The 14,978-nt window shown below is 41.2% G+C and overlaps 1 protein-coding gene across 1 annotated transcript in view; it reads right to left on the reverse strand.

Moving 5' to 3' along the window:
* Positions 1-14,978, reverse strand: part of mgat4b (alpha-1,3-mannosyl-glycoprotein 4-beta-N-acetylglucosaminyltransferase B) — a 107,422-nt gene that overhangs the window by 13,233 nt on the left and 79,211 nt on the right. Inside the window, exons 9-11 of the mRNA XM_044363192.1 lie at positions 5,545-5,675; positions 4,187-4,294; positions 1,149-1,342 (exon numbers count right to left, since the gene is read on the reverse strand). Coding sequence (XP_044219127.1) covers positions 1,149-1,342; positions 4,187-4,294; positions 5,545-5,675 — 433 coding nt within the window. The remainder of the gene's footprint in view (positions 1-1,148; positions 1,343-4,186; positions 4,295-5,544; positions 5,676-14,978) is intronic.

Here is a 14,978-nt window from a genome sequence, read left to right on the forward strand (position 1 = left end):
AGGTTATAGGGTGTGGAGGAATACACCCTATAACCTGTAGGGTACCCCTTTGATACCCTGTGGTATCCTAGAGACCTGGATGGGACCTTGTAACTCTTAGTACTCTCTCGCACCTTGTGACTCTCCAGTATCTTCTGGTTTGATGCAAGAGTATCAAATCCTGTAACTTATAATACACCTTTTGGTACCCTTAAGACTGTAACTCCCCAGTACCCTCTACTACCCTGTAATACACTTGTATCTTCTGTTACCCCTCACACCCTGTAACACCTAGTGACCTCTGGGACACCTGTGATTGTGTGACGACTACTACCTTTTGGTAACACCAATACCTTGGAACTCTTACCCCTGACATCTTGGATCCCTAATTCAATTCTGTGCCCCCTAGATCATCTAACCCCATAGTGCCCTCTGGTATCCCTGAGACCCTGTAATACTAGAAATACCCTGTGATATCCCTGAGATATTTTAACTCCTAGAAACCTCCAGTTCCATGTTAGACCCAGGGATTGTATGATACCCCTTACACCCATTAACCTCTTGTACACTCTGGTACCCTTGACATCTTGGTACACCTAATGCCATCCGGTCCTGTATCCCCTAGTGCCCTCTGGTACCTCTGGGGTCCTGTAACACCTAGTGGTAAGTCCTCTATTACCGTTTGGCACCCCTGAGACTTTGCAACTCCTTAAGACCTCTAGTGCCCCTGGTATCGGATACCCTCTGTTACTCCTGACTCTCAATAACCTCTTACCCCTCCTACAACAACTTGGTGCCCCCAATGCCATGTAATCACCCACTAGTACCTTTTGATGCCCTGGTATCTCATTGCACCCCTCCCACCCTCTAACCTCTTGAATACTCTGGTACCCCTGAGATCCTGCCTGTATCCCTTAGTGCTCCCTGGCATCCTTGAGACCTTGTAATCTCTACAGTACCCTTGAGGCTGTACAACTAGTAGTAGAGTACACTAAAAATGTAATGCCCTGTTGACCTCTGGTACCCCTCAGACTGTGTCCTGCTAGAACCTTTTGGTAACCCTAGGACTCTTTAACACCTTTGTACTGTATCTTTTGGTACCCTTCACAACGTGTCAACCCTTATAACCTCTATGACCACTTTGGACCCTGTAACTCCCTGGTACCAACCTCTCAATGCGGACAGGTGTGAAGAATCGTATCCGTATAAAGTCCCCCGCTACGGGCGTGAAAGCCCAGAAGAAGTCCTCGCCTAGATAGGCCTTCTCCAGGGTGAAGTGCTGATAGGTCTTCAGGCTGGTCGTCACCTCTGCCAGCGGGTTGGCGTGACCCTTATGGAGGGTTTGTTTCCCAAAGTCTTTATCCTGGAACAAACAAAGGAGGCTGTTTACTTTGTTTTGTTTTTTGTGGATTTACACAGTTGTACCTGGTTTCTCATGAGGACGACTGGATTCAGACAGCAGAGAGTTGTGTTTTACTGTATGTCTGTGTTGTCTGTCTGTCTGTATCTCTCTAAGATGACACCACTCTGAGACAAGATAACACCTAGTCATCCTAGACCGCTGACAGCCTTTTACACAGACTGGTATCACTGCAGCCTTGCTAGCAGTCCTTGATGACTAAGCCGTCTGATTTGCAGTTTCAGTTCAGTGCAGAGACACTCAGAAGCATGACATCACTGTCAGGGTTACTTTGATGCATTTTGTTTTGATATGTTCATGCACACATGCAAGTGAAACAATCTGAGAGGTGAATGTCGTTCTTTGGTTTAACTGTCCACAGCTCTTGTGCTCATATTTCACCGTGCTGTTTGAACAGTGCTGAAATTATGTCCAATAAACCAGAAATTACATTTTAATGTGCGAATTTCTGTTTCAATTCCACAACTTTAGTCTATTCCAAACATAACAGATATTTTTTTATGTATATAAATAGTTGGCAGTTGAAGAGAAATGGTGTGTGCTGATGCCAACAACAACATCGACAGTACTTTCAGTCAGCCATGAATGAAGCAGCCGCTGTGTTTGGATATCATAAGTACGTCTCTAGTCTCAAAGTGCAACACAGAACATTTGTGTATGAGTCATTTTTTAGCCAAATGAGTATTAAAATAAGCTGTAACTGTTAGCTACCACTTATTAATGCCAAAATTACATCAGCCTGCAGACACAACCCTGAACAGAGTTATAAATAAACAAGACATACAGGCCTGTTTTTCCGCTGTGCTGCTTAATAACCCTCCAATGAAAAATCCTTAAATAACTAGCCCATGGTTGAACCTAATAGCTGACCCCTGCTATAAAGGCTCACAAGCCAAAACCTTTGTGAACAAGTGTCTTAGAAATTCATAATATTCTTTATTTTCACTCCAGTAATTATTTTGATTTTTCTGGAGTAGTTTTCACAATGGAACAAATCTCTCAGCTCAACGCTCTCAATAACACTCTCGACTCCACAGACGAATAAATCCCACTTCCACTTTGCTTCTTTCAATTTAACTTTTAAAATTCAGTGCTGATTATCTGACTAAAACCGCAGAGAACATTTCAAGCTGAAGGGTAATAGCTGTGTTTAGCCTCCATCTTTACACGGTCCCATGCAGGTCAGCCTCTGTGGTTCAATCTCTACTACGAGGAGGCACTGGTCCGCGACGGCCGGATCAATATCAAATTGATTGGACCAGATTGCAGCACCAGTCAGCGGGGCTAATATCCATCGCTCTTAACAGTAATCAGAGGCATTAAGCCGAGGCGTTCGGCTCTGAGCTGCTGGCAGGAGCCGAAGCTGCCACCGCTGTGAGATACTGCGGTTTCTGCGCTCAGCCGACAACTGCAGAGGCTTTCAATCTTCATCTCTGCAGAGAAGACTGAACCTCACCCTGCTTCAAACTCACTCAGCTTCAAACCTTCCCTCTGACGGCTGACCTATAAAACCTGTCTGCTGCTCAGTACTGGAAGCTGGCTGAAGGTTAAATATTCTATACAGATGTTTAGATTTTATTTTACCAGCTCAGTGTCTGAGGGACGATTCTGAAGCAAACAGCTTTTGTCCTTTATGGAGAGAAGTGGAAGTACGAGTGTGGAGGTTGATCTGGAGGACGAGGATGCAGCAAAACCTTCATGCTGGAGAACCTTTATCTTTCCTGAACCTTAATCGTAGTTTAACAGTAGTTTATTTGCCATGAAGATATTGTAGAAATAAATAATTTAATAAATGTTGTTTTGAAGATAATCCAGGACTTTGAATAATCCAGTATTTTACATTGAATGACAATTAGGAAGACTGAAAGATAGAAAAATGTAAGAAATTATAACAGTTATGAATATTTGATGTATTTTAAAGTTTATTTAAATGCTGCAGGTGGTATTTTATTTCTGTGAATGTTCAGAATGTGTTTTTTATTATTCATACATTTTACAAACTTGAAAAATGTCAGTAATTTTACCATGATTGTATTTACTAATGTTAGTTTTGACACTTTTGTTGCCAAAATTAATTGAAAATTACGTCTCATTAGTTTCAGTTTGACCATTTATTTGTTTATTAAATTGAAATGATGAACTTATTTTTTAAATTAGCTGGTATTTCTACACAGGAACCTTCATGTTTGCATATGACAGTTTATGAAAATTTGATTTAACACAAATGTCTTCAAGAATATTCTCCATCTGTGCAAAATATAAACAGAAAGATTAAATTATTATCATTATTAGTATTTTGACGCCGGGCTCTTCTACATGACGGGGTGTCGAGATCAAGAAAAAACATACAAATGACCACACAGTGAAAAAAAAAACGTTAGAACCTTCAAGCGTCCTGATTGGTCAACCAGCCATGACTGTTTTCAAACAACATTTTAAAGTATAAAATGTACATTTTAGATTTATACGACGCATTTATGGCCCAATAAAAAGCTTATAAACAGGTGTAGTCATGGTGCTCGTTGGAATATTCTTATGGGTCAAAAGTGAAAGTATTAATTGTTTCTTTATATCAACATTAAGTCAGAAGCCAAGTTTAATATATGTTTTAAAGCTTTATGTTCAGTATGTTGTACAGTCACAACCAAGCAGCTGGTGACTTAGTTTACTTACTCAAATAAAAAGCAAAATGTTTCTATTTAAAACATAGTGGAGTAGAAAGAAAGTAGAAATGAAGTACTAAACTCAACATTAAAAGTGAAGCGTATAGAATAATAAATAAATTACCTTGAGTTTCTGTATCTTTCCAGCCAGAGACGAGTGAGTCCCGACATGTTGGAAGAGAGACGGTTTGAACCGAATCCTCAGGTTTGCTTTCTGCCGGTCGCAGTGTTTCTGATGAAGAGATCAGAACCAGAACCAGGTTTATACATGCAAGAAAATACAAGTACCTGTACAAAATAAGAGGAAAAAACAAAGTAAAGTAATCATACATGATGCAAAATAGAAATTTATAATGAAAATGTGTAAAATATATAAGTGAAAATAGTGGTTACACAATGTAATGTACAAAATATTGACTGGAAATGTTTATAGTCGGAACATGAACGGAGATACAAACAGATAAAAATATTAATACTTAAACAATACAAATCAACACAAGAACAATTCCAGCAGAGTCAGAAAGTCTGTTCATGACTCGTATGACTGACGTGGGCGTCTGAAGGCTGAGATGAAGATAAAATCCATCTTATCAACCTTCTTCAGCTCCAGAGATGTTTCACAAATCGATCATAACTGAAGACGCTCTTATGAATGAACGTAGATGAACATCTTAAAGAACCAAAAACTACACGTTTTATTCAGCTTTTCATTGTTTTTATACATTTTTAAGAACACTGATGTTGTTTGTTAAGTGATGTCTGATGTTTCAATTATAAAATAAAGCCAGTCTGTGTCGTCATCATCCTCATCTTCCTCTTCTTCACAACATATTGATCTCTGTCATTTCCCCAGCGGGATATTTACAGGTTCATTATCTTCTCTTTTGTTTTTATGTTTTTATTTACAGTGTTTATGTTGTTTGTCTCACACTTACATACAGCACGATGACACAATGACGCATATTCATGAAGCTTATTGGCTCAGAGTAACGTCGACCTCCAGCAGAGTTTACCTTCTTAAACCAGCTTCCACCAGATTATAATTACATACAAACATAGATTAAGATTATTAAGATTATTCCATACAGTTATACAGATCATAGAATTTGTTTTCATACTGAACAATTTCAAGTGTAAAACATTTATTTGTGTAGTTTACAACATTAACACTTTGCAGATCACAGACAGTTAAATATGCAAAGTTCCTTTAACATTCAGTCTTCATCACCAGACTGTAAGAAGCTGTTAATGTGAAGCTTTGGGAAACGTGTGAAGAAATTTAAGAGTGTTTGTAGAAACGTTGTAAACTTGTAGGATCGATTGTTATCAGGAAACTTTATACGTCAGAGAGAAAATTAAAAGTTTGACACAAATGATGTGAAATCACTTGCAGATGCTACTAAAGAACAAATCTGTTTGTTTGTGACAAAACCTGTCTGTCGAATGAATGTAACGACTTCATCAGAGCGAGTATCTACTCACCGCGTCTTTCTCCGGATTGCACACTTTGACCCACATGATGTGGTCGAGCAGCCAGTCGATGGGTTTGTCTTTGTAGAACATCAGCATGAACTCCACGATGAGCGACAGGTCCAAAGACTTGAACATCTTCCCTGCTCGGAGGAGAAGAGACGTTTAGTTTAGTTCTGTTGACGTTTTACTGCCCTCCGGTTCAGTCCTCTGTGTTCAGATGATAAATAAGTCAACCGTGCATCATCATGTCGGCTCCCTGTAAAGGCAGAACCAAGCTGTTCCTTAAAAAAGATGCACGCTAATTAGTGAAAGGCTGCTGGTTCAAATCCCAGAGCAGCAGAGGGATGTGAAGTCACTGGACTGTGACGGTGATTCAGTCTGAGGAGCTTTTTAAAGATTCAGAAAGTCGGGACGTTTTCCAAAATGAGTAAATGTTTGGAAAGTGAAATAGAGGAAGTTTTCAGGGTTAAGACTTGGTTTAAAGGTTTAGATTTAAGGACTAAAAACATCTTACCTGGTCAGAGAAGAAGAAATATAGTTTAGTTTAATTTGCCTTTACTGTCCTCTAGTTCAGCTCACAGGTGATAAATAACTCTACAGTCATGTCAGCTGTAAAGACGCCTTTACGCTGTGCAACAACAACAACAACAATGGTGTAAGTTAACTGCACGTCACACTGTGTGAGTCACCTATAATTCAGTCTGTCAACCTGCATGATGAATGTGTGCTAAATCGTAGCGCTACGACGTGAACAGAAAAAAAGTAAAATGAAAGCAGAGACGTCATCAGCAGCTCGTCGTCCGTCTGAGTCACACAAACTGTTTTCACCTCCATTGTTCTGGTTTGTGTGTTTCATGGACAAATTAATGAGAACATGTGTTGTGTTTTCACTCCAAACCATCAGGAATGATGTAGGACACTGCTTGTTGGAGTGACGACCAAAGATTTCACCACGTTTCTCTCATGAGAGTGAGTTTCAGAGACTCAGAGCATTTAGTAACAGAGACGTTTGGGAAGTGAAGGCCAGAGGACGTCTCGTCGCTGTTTGAGGGTTAATAGTTGGTTTTTAGAATGAGGTCAGGGGTCAGTGAAGGTTAGTGTGTCATTTCTGACTCTCTGATCCTTTAACTCAGCGACATCACAAGGAACACTGAGGAAGTCAAAGGTCAAAGGTCAAAGCAGCCAGAACAGACGTCTGTTAGATGTTGTTGATCCTTTGTCGTCGTTTCACTGGATGTTTAACAGCTTGTGTTTCACGCTGCGTCTCTGTTTTCACAGAATATATCACACTGTCTTTCTTTCATCTACTGCATCAACTAAAATCTGTGTTTTCATGTACTTTTTTTTACTCATTAATGGTTTGAGATGACATATTTTTGGTTTATGGTCATCAGTTGATACTTTGTATTTAATCATTTTGAAGAAGAGGTTGATTATGATTCATTTTTTCAATTCAATTTTCAGATTTTTAACACACACAAACAAAAATACAACAATAAATCATCTTTTATACAGAAAGACAATCAGACAATTCAAAACAAGCCAGCAAAAAACCCCCAAAAACTCAACATACAAACATAACAAACAAAAATAATTGCATGTAAACAGAAAGGGCCTCGTGATGAAGCGGAGTCGTGCTCTCGCGTCGTGTTTTCATCTCGACGGGCTGCACTTTGCTCTCAAAGCAGAAAACGGTTGCAGCTGTACGATCGCAGAGACGGGTTGAGTTGAGGGAACGTGTTCTGGGAATTAAAGGTCAAAAACAGGACTGAACAGACGCTGACGAGGATGAATTAAAGGCCAGCAGAGAGCTCCAGCCCGCCCCCCCCGCCCCCTTCTGGCCGGCCCTGATCGCTTCGGACACTTTGTCCTCCGGAGGGCAGGAAGTACGACGAAGCATCTGAATACAAAAACCTCCAGCAGACGTAAACGAGACACGAGGAAAGCTAAACTTAGTAAACATAAAGCTCAGACTCGAACAGTTGAAATGCAGAGCAGCCCCCCCGCGGGCGCTGCACGGAGAGAGAGAGAGAGAGAGAGAGAGAGAGAGCTCCGTCTGATTTAATCCAGTGAGTCAGCTTCGCCCTGATGAATTTATTAAAGCAGCCGCTGCTCGCAGGCGACTCGGGGTCGGAGAGGATTCGTCAGGTCAAAAACTAGGACCAGTGGGAGGACGGTGGAGGAAGACGAGGAGGAGGAGGAGGATGTTTTATTGATGCTCATACAGTCAAACACAACATCCATGTGTGAAATCAACATCATCCAGCTGAGAGACTCCTGCTGGGCCGCGTCGCTCTATATTCACCTCCGTCTCCCTCTCTGTCTGCTACCGTTCCTCTCTCTGTCATCTCGCCATCAAATTCAATTTCAAACAAGCTGACAGGCAGAGCGAGAAGCTTTCTGTGTGTCACTAAAGCGTCTGATGATAAAAACAACAACAACAACATCGTACGGTAACGGTTGGATATCATGTGATTCAGATTCATTCAGACTGTTAACCTGGACTCACATCATCTGTGGACTTCAGGACACCAGGAAGAGACTTTTAGTTTATTTAGTGCACAAGTGGGAGGAGAAATCATTTCAGTCGCTCTGTAAAGTGAATCTGTTTCCATCAGAGTGGAGAGGAAGGGAGGAGGAGGAGGAGGAGAGAACATGGTTAAGACAGACATGATGTCTGGCTCCTCTCCTCTCTCACGCTGACAGAAAATCATATAAAGAGTGAAAAATGTGTTTAAGCCTCGTTCAGGTTTGAACAGTCAGCGGGACGAAACGCAGGAGAGTTGAAGGTGAAACGAAGTCATAACTCAGATCTGAACACATGAAACACATCTAGATCATGTGTTTACTGCTTCTTACTGGTTTTAACAGACATCACATCTCATCACCCCGATGATCCTGGCTCCTCTCCATCGGCCGCCTGTTCCTTTTAGAATCGATTTTAAGATTTTACTGATCACTTTTAAAGCACATTTGAGTCTGAAGCTCCAAGCTACGTGACAGACACGCTGACCCCGAACGGGCCAACCCGCAGCCTCAGATCCTCAGGTGGAGCTCTTCTGAGGCTTAAATCTAAAAGGTGCTTTTTCCATCAGGACCTCCTCGACTTTGCGACGACCTGCCTGAGGAGAATCAGTAGCTTCTTTTAAATCACTTCTTAAAAGCCATTTTTACAGACTTGCTTTTATGTAACGTTGTCTTTAGATCATCTTTCTTTTTAAACTTTTTATCATCTCTTTATTGTCTTTCTTTGCCTTTGGCGGCCATCTTTTTTAAGGTCAGATCTGTTATGGTTTCCTGTTTCATGTCTTTGCTTTGCATTGTACTGCTTTTGCTAAACTTGGTTTTAAAAGGTGCTATATAAATAAAGTTATTATTATTATTATAATAGATATCATTCAGTGTGAATTTCACTTCCTGAGGAAATCTTTATCTCCATAAATCCACTTAGAAACCAGAGAAAAAAGAATCTGCAGAGCTGAGAATCATCACAGCTAACAGCTGATTCTAACAGCTTCAACGCACAATCTGTCATTTCAGCCGCTAGAAGTCTCAATCAAAACAATAAAGACGGAGTGTGATGACGGTAGCAAGGGATCATGGGAGTTGTTGTCTTCGTTGTTAAATAACCAGCTTCAGCGGGATAGGGTTACTCCAGTGTTCATCATTCAGGATGTTTTTACCAGCAGAGGTCTCCTCCTCTCCAGAACAAACAGACCCGGAGATTACAGGTAAAAACACTGAATGAAGCTGTTTCACCTAAAAAAAATCAATATTTCTCCATCGATGTTCGGTGACCACCGGACTTCCTGGAGGGGCTGTTAGCCGAGCTGCTGCTAACGTTTGTCCAGTTTATTTCTCTGATAACTTAAGATCCAGACGTCCAATGACTAAAATCCTTCTTCCGGCTAAAAGATATAGTTAAAAACCACCTAAATTTATCATGAAAATGTGGCTTAAAACTGAATAAAAGTCAATTTATATGCATAAATGGACTTTTGCATCTTGTGTGTGTTTACTCTTTGGTAGAGGAGGTATGACGCCATCGACAGGCGTTACTTTGATTAAATTACAGATTTCTCTGGGTTTGATAATGTAAGTACACATCTCAACACCATATATAACACAGGTCTAGTTGTTTTTAGACATTTTAATGTGGAATCATTACATATTATAGCTTTAATTAGACACTGAGAATGAGAACGTTTGGTCTTCATGTCTTTAAAGGGTTAAAAGTGTTCAGACTAACATTAAGACAAATCACCATTGTCTTTCTTTAAAGCTGTAAAATCCTCTCTGTTAGTATTAGTATGTCTGTTCAGTGTTTCAGAGTCTGATAAATGTTTAAACACATTAACCTGCAGCTCCAGCTGTGGACTCCTGGATCATATTTCATCGTCTCATCGGTTTTCCTTCGACAACACGCCCCCCCGTTCAAACCATGTTCATTCCTCACATACAGATACTGACCAGTCATCGGCGTCCGGGCTTCTCTCATGAATCTGCAAGCTCTGTGAGTGTTCTGCACGTCATTTACATACTTCACAAAGCCGCCGTTCTACACACACACACAAGGAAGTAGTTAATTTCCTGTTGCACGGTTTGGTCGTATTCCCAAATCCAAAACAAATTCAAAAACCCACAAAGGAAGGAATGAAAACATTCAAACCAAAGGTGGATGATGGTGAAACAGCTCCAGGAACACGTCAGACAACAAAACCTTTAACTTAGCATAACTTTTTAACATTTTGCCTGCAGATTTTTATTCACGGTGCACATTTTAAATCATTTCCTGTCAGTATAAAACAGTTAAAGTCTGTTGACTTCCTGTAAACTGACTGACTGTTATTATCTTTATGATGTGAGTTCTTCTCTTCTTCTCTCCGTCTCACAGTTTCTCTCTTTAAGGAGAACAAAGAGTGTCTGTGATGAAGGGAGAGCGCGACACACACTCCTCCATTAACATCACTGTCAGACTACCCATAATGCAACAGTTTCATCAGCCGACACACACGCGCGCGCCAGGAGAATTACAGCTGAGGATTCTTCCTTTAATGGTTCGGTTCAGACGTACGAGAGTCTGAAAACAAGCAGAGACAAAGTGGACAGACAGGAACAGTCGATGATACGCGTGATGACGCGTCGGGATGCTGCAATCCGCAGAAAAAACGACCTCCGACATGGAAAAGTGATGGAACGGTCAGAATTCCAAGTCGGACTTGGGCAAGATCCATCTAATCTGTTCATTTCATGTTGTGAAACGTGTTTTGTAGTTGCTGTTTCCGTTTCCATCCAGCTGATTTGTGCTTGACAGAAGTCTTTAAACGTGTGTTAATCTGTTAAATCTGTTAAATCTGTTAAATCTGTTAAATCTGTTAGCGTTGGGTTGGAATGAAACCCTGCGTCCATGTTTTCCCGAGCAGATGCACTGGGACGCGTTTAGATCGGAAGTCGGGACTCAGAACTATCGACTTCCGACTTGCAACGGATTGCAGCGAATCTAGTCAACGTTTCTGAGCAGGAAACATTTCTTTGTGTCTTTTAAAACACTTTGTGACATCACGTCTTGAGGCTGAAGCATCTTAAAGCGCCGCCGACGGCTGCTAGACGCTCCGACTGACTCCCGTTCAAAAAGCCTCAACTTCTCTCTAGAAACACTGAGTCAATCATTGTTTTCAATGAGTCATTATGGTCTTAATCTCTAAATTCAGGCCCTCTAATAAGTGTGAAGCCACCATGGAAACAGATCATGGATGTATTAGAGATATAATGTGTAATAATATATATAAGAGCTGGATACTGGACTAAAAATGGCGCCCATTCAGTCCGATAGGAATCGCTTTTCTCGGCTCGAGGAAAGTTTTACAAACATAAAACCTCCATGGATCAAAAGTTCATAACAGAAAGAGTCATAATTGATGTTGTTTGCAGTTCGAGGCGTCCTGTCAACAGTTTTACAGGCGTCTCTTTTATAATGGTGGTTTATGGGGGAAAATGCTTTTTGGGCAGCAGGGGGATTTAACGCTGCAATACTGCGAGTGACCACTGGGAGACACTGGCTGCAAGGCTGAGCAGCGGCGCTCTTAATGAAACAGAAACAGTATATCGTTTCTTCTTCGCTGGTTTTCTGTGGCTGACTTGCTCGTCTGTCCTCCGCACATGCCCAGTAGGAGGAGAATTACCTGTTTAGGGCGTTTTAATGTAGATGGAGGTATTTGTGGAAACAAGCTGAAAGTCCTGCTGTGGACGGAGGTCGTTTTTGAGCAAAAACAGCGTTTTAGAATTTAGCAGGTTAAACGTAGTCGTAGTCTGAGTCGGACTATTGTCGCAATATTTCACTAAGCTGCAGTTCTGGGCTTCAGACTCCAACACAAACCATCAGGTGTCCAGTTTTATATACAGACTATGACAGACAGCCGACGTAAAGAACCGTGCACCATAGACTGTATAAAAACATGGACGTAGTCGCCGTGACGTCACTCGTTGGTTTCTGAAGAGCGGTTTTGAAGCTCAAAGTGAGCCGCTCCGGCCGTCGCCATCTTGGCAGTGCGTGACGCTGCCTAACTCCCAGCCAATCAAAAATGGGTAAAGCGGCGGGCCGAACGGCTGAAACAAGCCACCGAGCGGCTGGTGGACCTGTCACTCAAAGCAGCCATGTCCTTCATTATGCAGAACTTTACAGTTTAATAAAATTTAAACGGGTGAGTTATAAAAACGTACAGTCGTCATGAAAGAGGAAATTAGCTACAGAGACCAAAACCGTTGTTTGTACCAGGCTGTAAACATGTTTATTTCTGCTGTAAAGTTGGACATTTTAACATGGAGGTCTATGAGGATTGACTCGCTTTTGGAGCCTCAAGTGGTCGTTCAAGGAACTGCAGTTTTTGGCTTCATTTTACAGCCCCGGAGGTTGTCGCTTGACGTGCACGCCCTCTTAAATACTATTCTAGGAAAGCCTTGATAAAAATCTTCTATGGATTGTTATCGAGACAAGAGGACCTGAGCTGTTTCACCTCGGCTCTCTGTTAGCGGATCATCTGCGGTCGGTGACTCGGCGTCGCCTCCTGCTGGTCGGACGTGTGAACAGCGAGACGGAAAACTTTATTAACCTGATCGGATTTAATCTTCAAATCAATTCTGACCTCAGGAGGGACCTGAGCCCTGCAGGCGGATTATTCCCCGTCACAAAACCTCAACATAAATCTGTATCACACACACACACACACACACACACACACACACACACACACACGTGCACACAACGTGCACGGTTTGAGATGTTTTACTGATAATCTGCAGTAAAGGCTCTAAAAATAGAGCAGCACAGTGTCTGTCCATCCCCGAAGGGTTTCAGCAGCAGCAGCAGCCAGAATATCACACATAATGACATAATTGATTGTTGTCTCCACTGCAGTTAGCATAATCAATAATTCACACTTAAAATGTTTAATTTCTTTTGATGGAGGGAGCGACGCCTCCAGCAGAGCGGAGGCGGCGAGGGAGTCAGACTGCAGAGACTCAGTGATCACAAACTGGAACTAATACTGTTTTATCCTCAGCGCTGCAAAACAATCATGTTTTATAATAACAAGGAGGCTTTTTTTCCCCTCTCCTCTATATCCTGAAAAAAAATGATTTTTTGTTCAGTTTTGACCAAATCTGACAACTTTTAAGTGAACTTTGTGAAAATTCATTGAGGTGAAACCAGGTCTTTAAAGTTTTATGTTAACATGCAGTCAGGAGCTGAAACATAGTCATTTAAATTCTGATTATTAAGTCTTAATTTGAAGGTTAAAATATTTCTAGCTGTTGTAATTTAAACTGGAATAAACCTGATTAATGTGTTTTTTTGACATCTAGGTAACATTTAACCGTCTCTACAGCATATAAATGACCATATTTCAACATGTAGTTAGCAGCTTTCACAGTGATTAAACAGTTAAAAGAATGATTATATTCATCAGTGAGTTTAATCCAGTGCGTCTCTGTGTGAGGCTCGTTGTTCAGTAATAATTTCAGCTGCGATGAGCGGCTGTCATTGAACTCGCTGCTCCTCTTGTCATTCAAATACCGTCCTTGGATTTTACAGTGGATCTCTGAGGAAAAAGCTGCTTGTCCTTCTACTATAAACGTGTTTGGTAACAGTTTATTCACATGTTCCTTCATTTTATACTAACAAATAAAAGCACCAGGAGAGTAAAAGCCTATAAAAGCTCATCAGAGCTGCAGGTAGGAGCTGCTGTTCTGTTTCAGACACATTTTTACACCTGATTTGTTCACATTTAGTCAAATAGTCTCCATTAAAGTCACGTGAATCAGCTGTTAGCATGACGACTATCACTGATTACTGAAGAAAACTTAAACATGTGATGATTCTCAGGTTCTGCAGCCTCTTTTATCTCTGGTTTCTAAGTGGATTTATGGAGGTTTATTGGTGATTAGAGATAATAAAATGCTCAGGAAGTCACACTGAATGACATCAATATGTGTTTCATAGATGGATAGAAGGATTACTGACACTTCTTCACCTCACAAGGTATCTTTGCCTCACCTTCACCTCTCCGGCGCCCCCCGGTGGAGGGTCTGTAGTGCGATGTTCATCCTGTCTGAACGCAGCTTTAAATCAATGTTTCCTGGATTGTTTTATGTGGGGAAAGAATATTCATAAAAAAAAAAAACTGGAGACTGTCCCTTTAACTGCTGGAGGACTTTTACATTCTCTTCTGCTGCTGCAGCTGTTCGAGATGTTTTAAAGCGACACAAGTTTCTGGAAAATCAGCCTCTGGAGAGACAATGAGGTGCGTTTGATTCTTCTGTCCCCGGCTCCAGTAATGAGGTGCTGAGCACTCAGGGACCTATTAGAGGGAAGCGGAGCAGCAAAGCCTCATGAGAAGAAGATGATGCTGTGTAATTCTGTGTGTCTGAGAAGGAGAGGAAGACGAGGACACACACAACACACACAAACACACACACACACACGCTCGCTGTGTGTTTTGTACAGTTTAGTTGATAATCATAAAGATACAGCTGCTCTGTATCTGTAGGTGAATAAACTAAACACACACGACATCATTCAGTGAGACTTACACTTCCCGAGGATATCATTATGTCTGATGTGCGTCACCAATAAACCTCCATAAGAACATCCGTGTTACACTGCAGACAGGAGCTGCAAACAGCTGATTCACAAGACTTTTAATGGAGACTAAATGTGAACAAAACGTGTCTGAAGGAGAACAGCAGCTTCTACCTGCAGCTGACATCACATCTGATGACTTTTATAGGGTTTTACTCTCTTTCTGTCGTGTTGCTGTTCGCATGTTTCCATCTGTCAGGTCAGCAGAAACATTTGGTAACACTTTATTTTACAAATCCTTTCATTTGATCTTTAAGACATTCTACAGATAGATTGATGCTGTAAAATGTCTTAAAATTAACTGCAA

The sequence above is a fragment of the Thunnus albacares genome, chromosome 10, assembly GCF_914725855.1.
Source record: "Thunnus albacares chromosome 10, fThuAlb1.1, whole genome shotgun sequence".
Lineage (NCBI taxonomy): Eukaryota > Metazoa > Chordata > Actinopteri > Scombriformes > Scombridae > Thunnus > Thunnus albacares.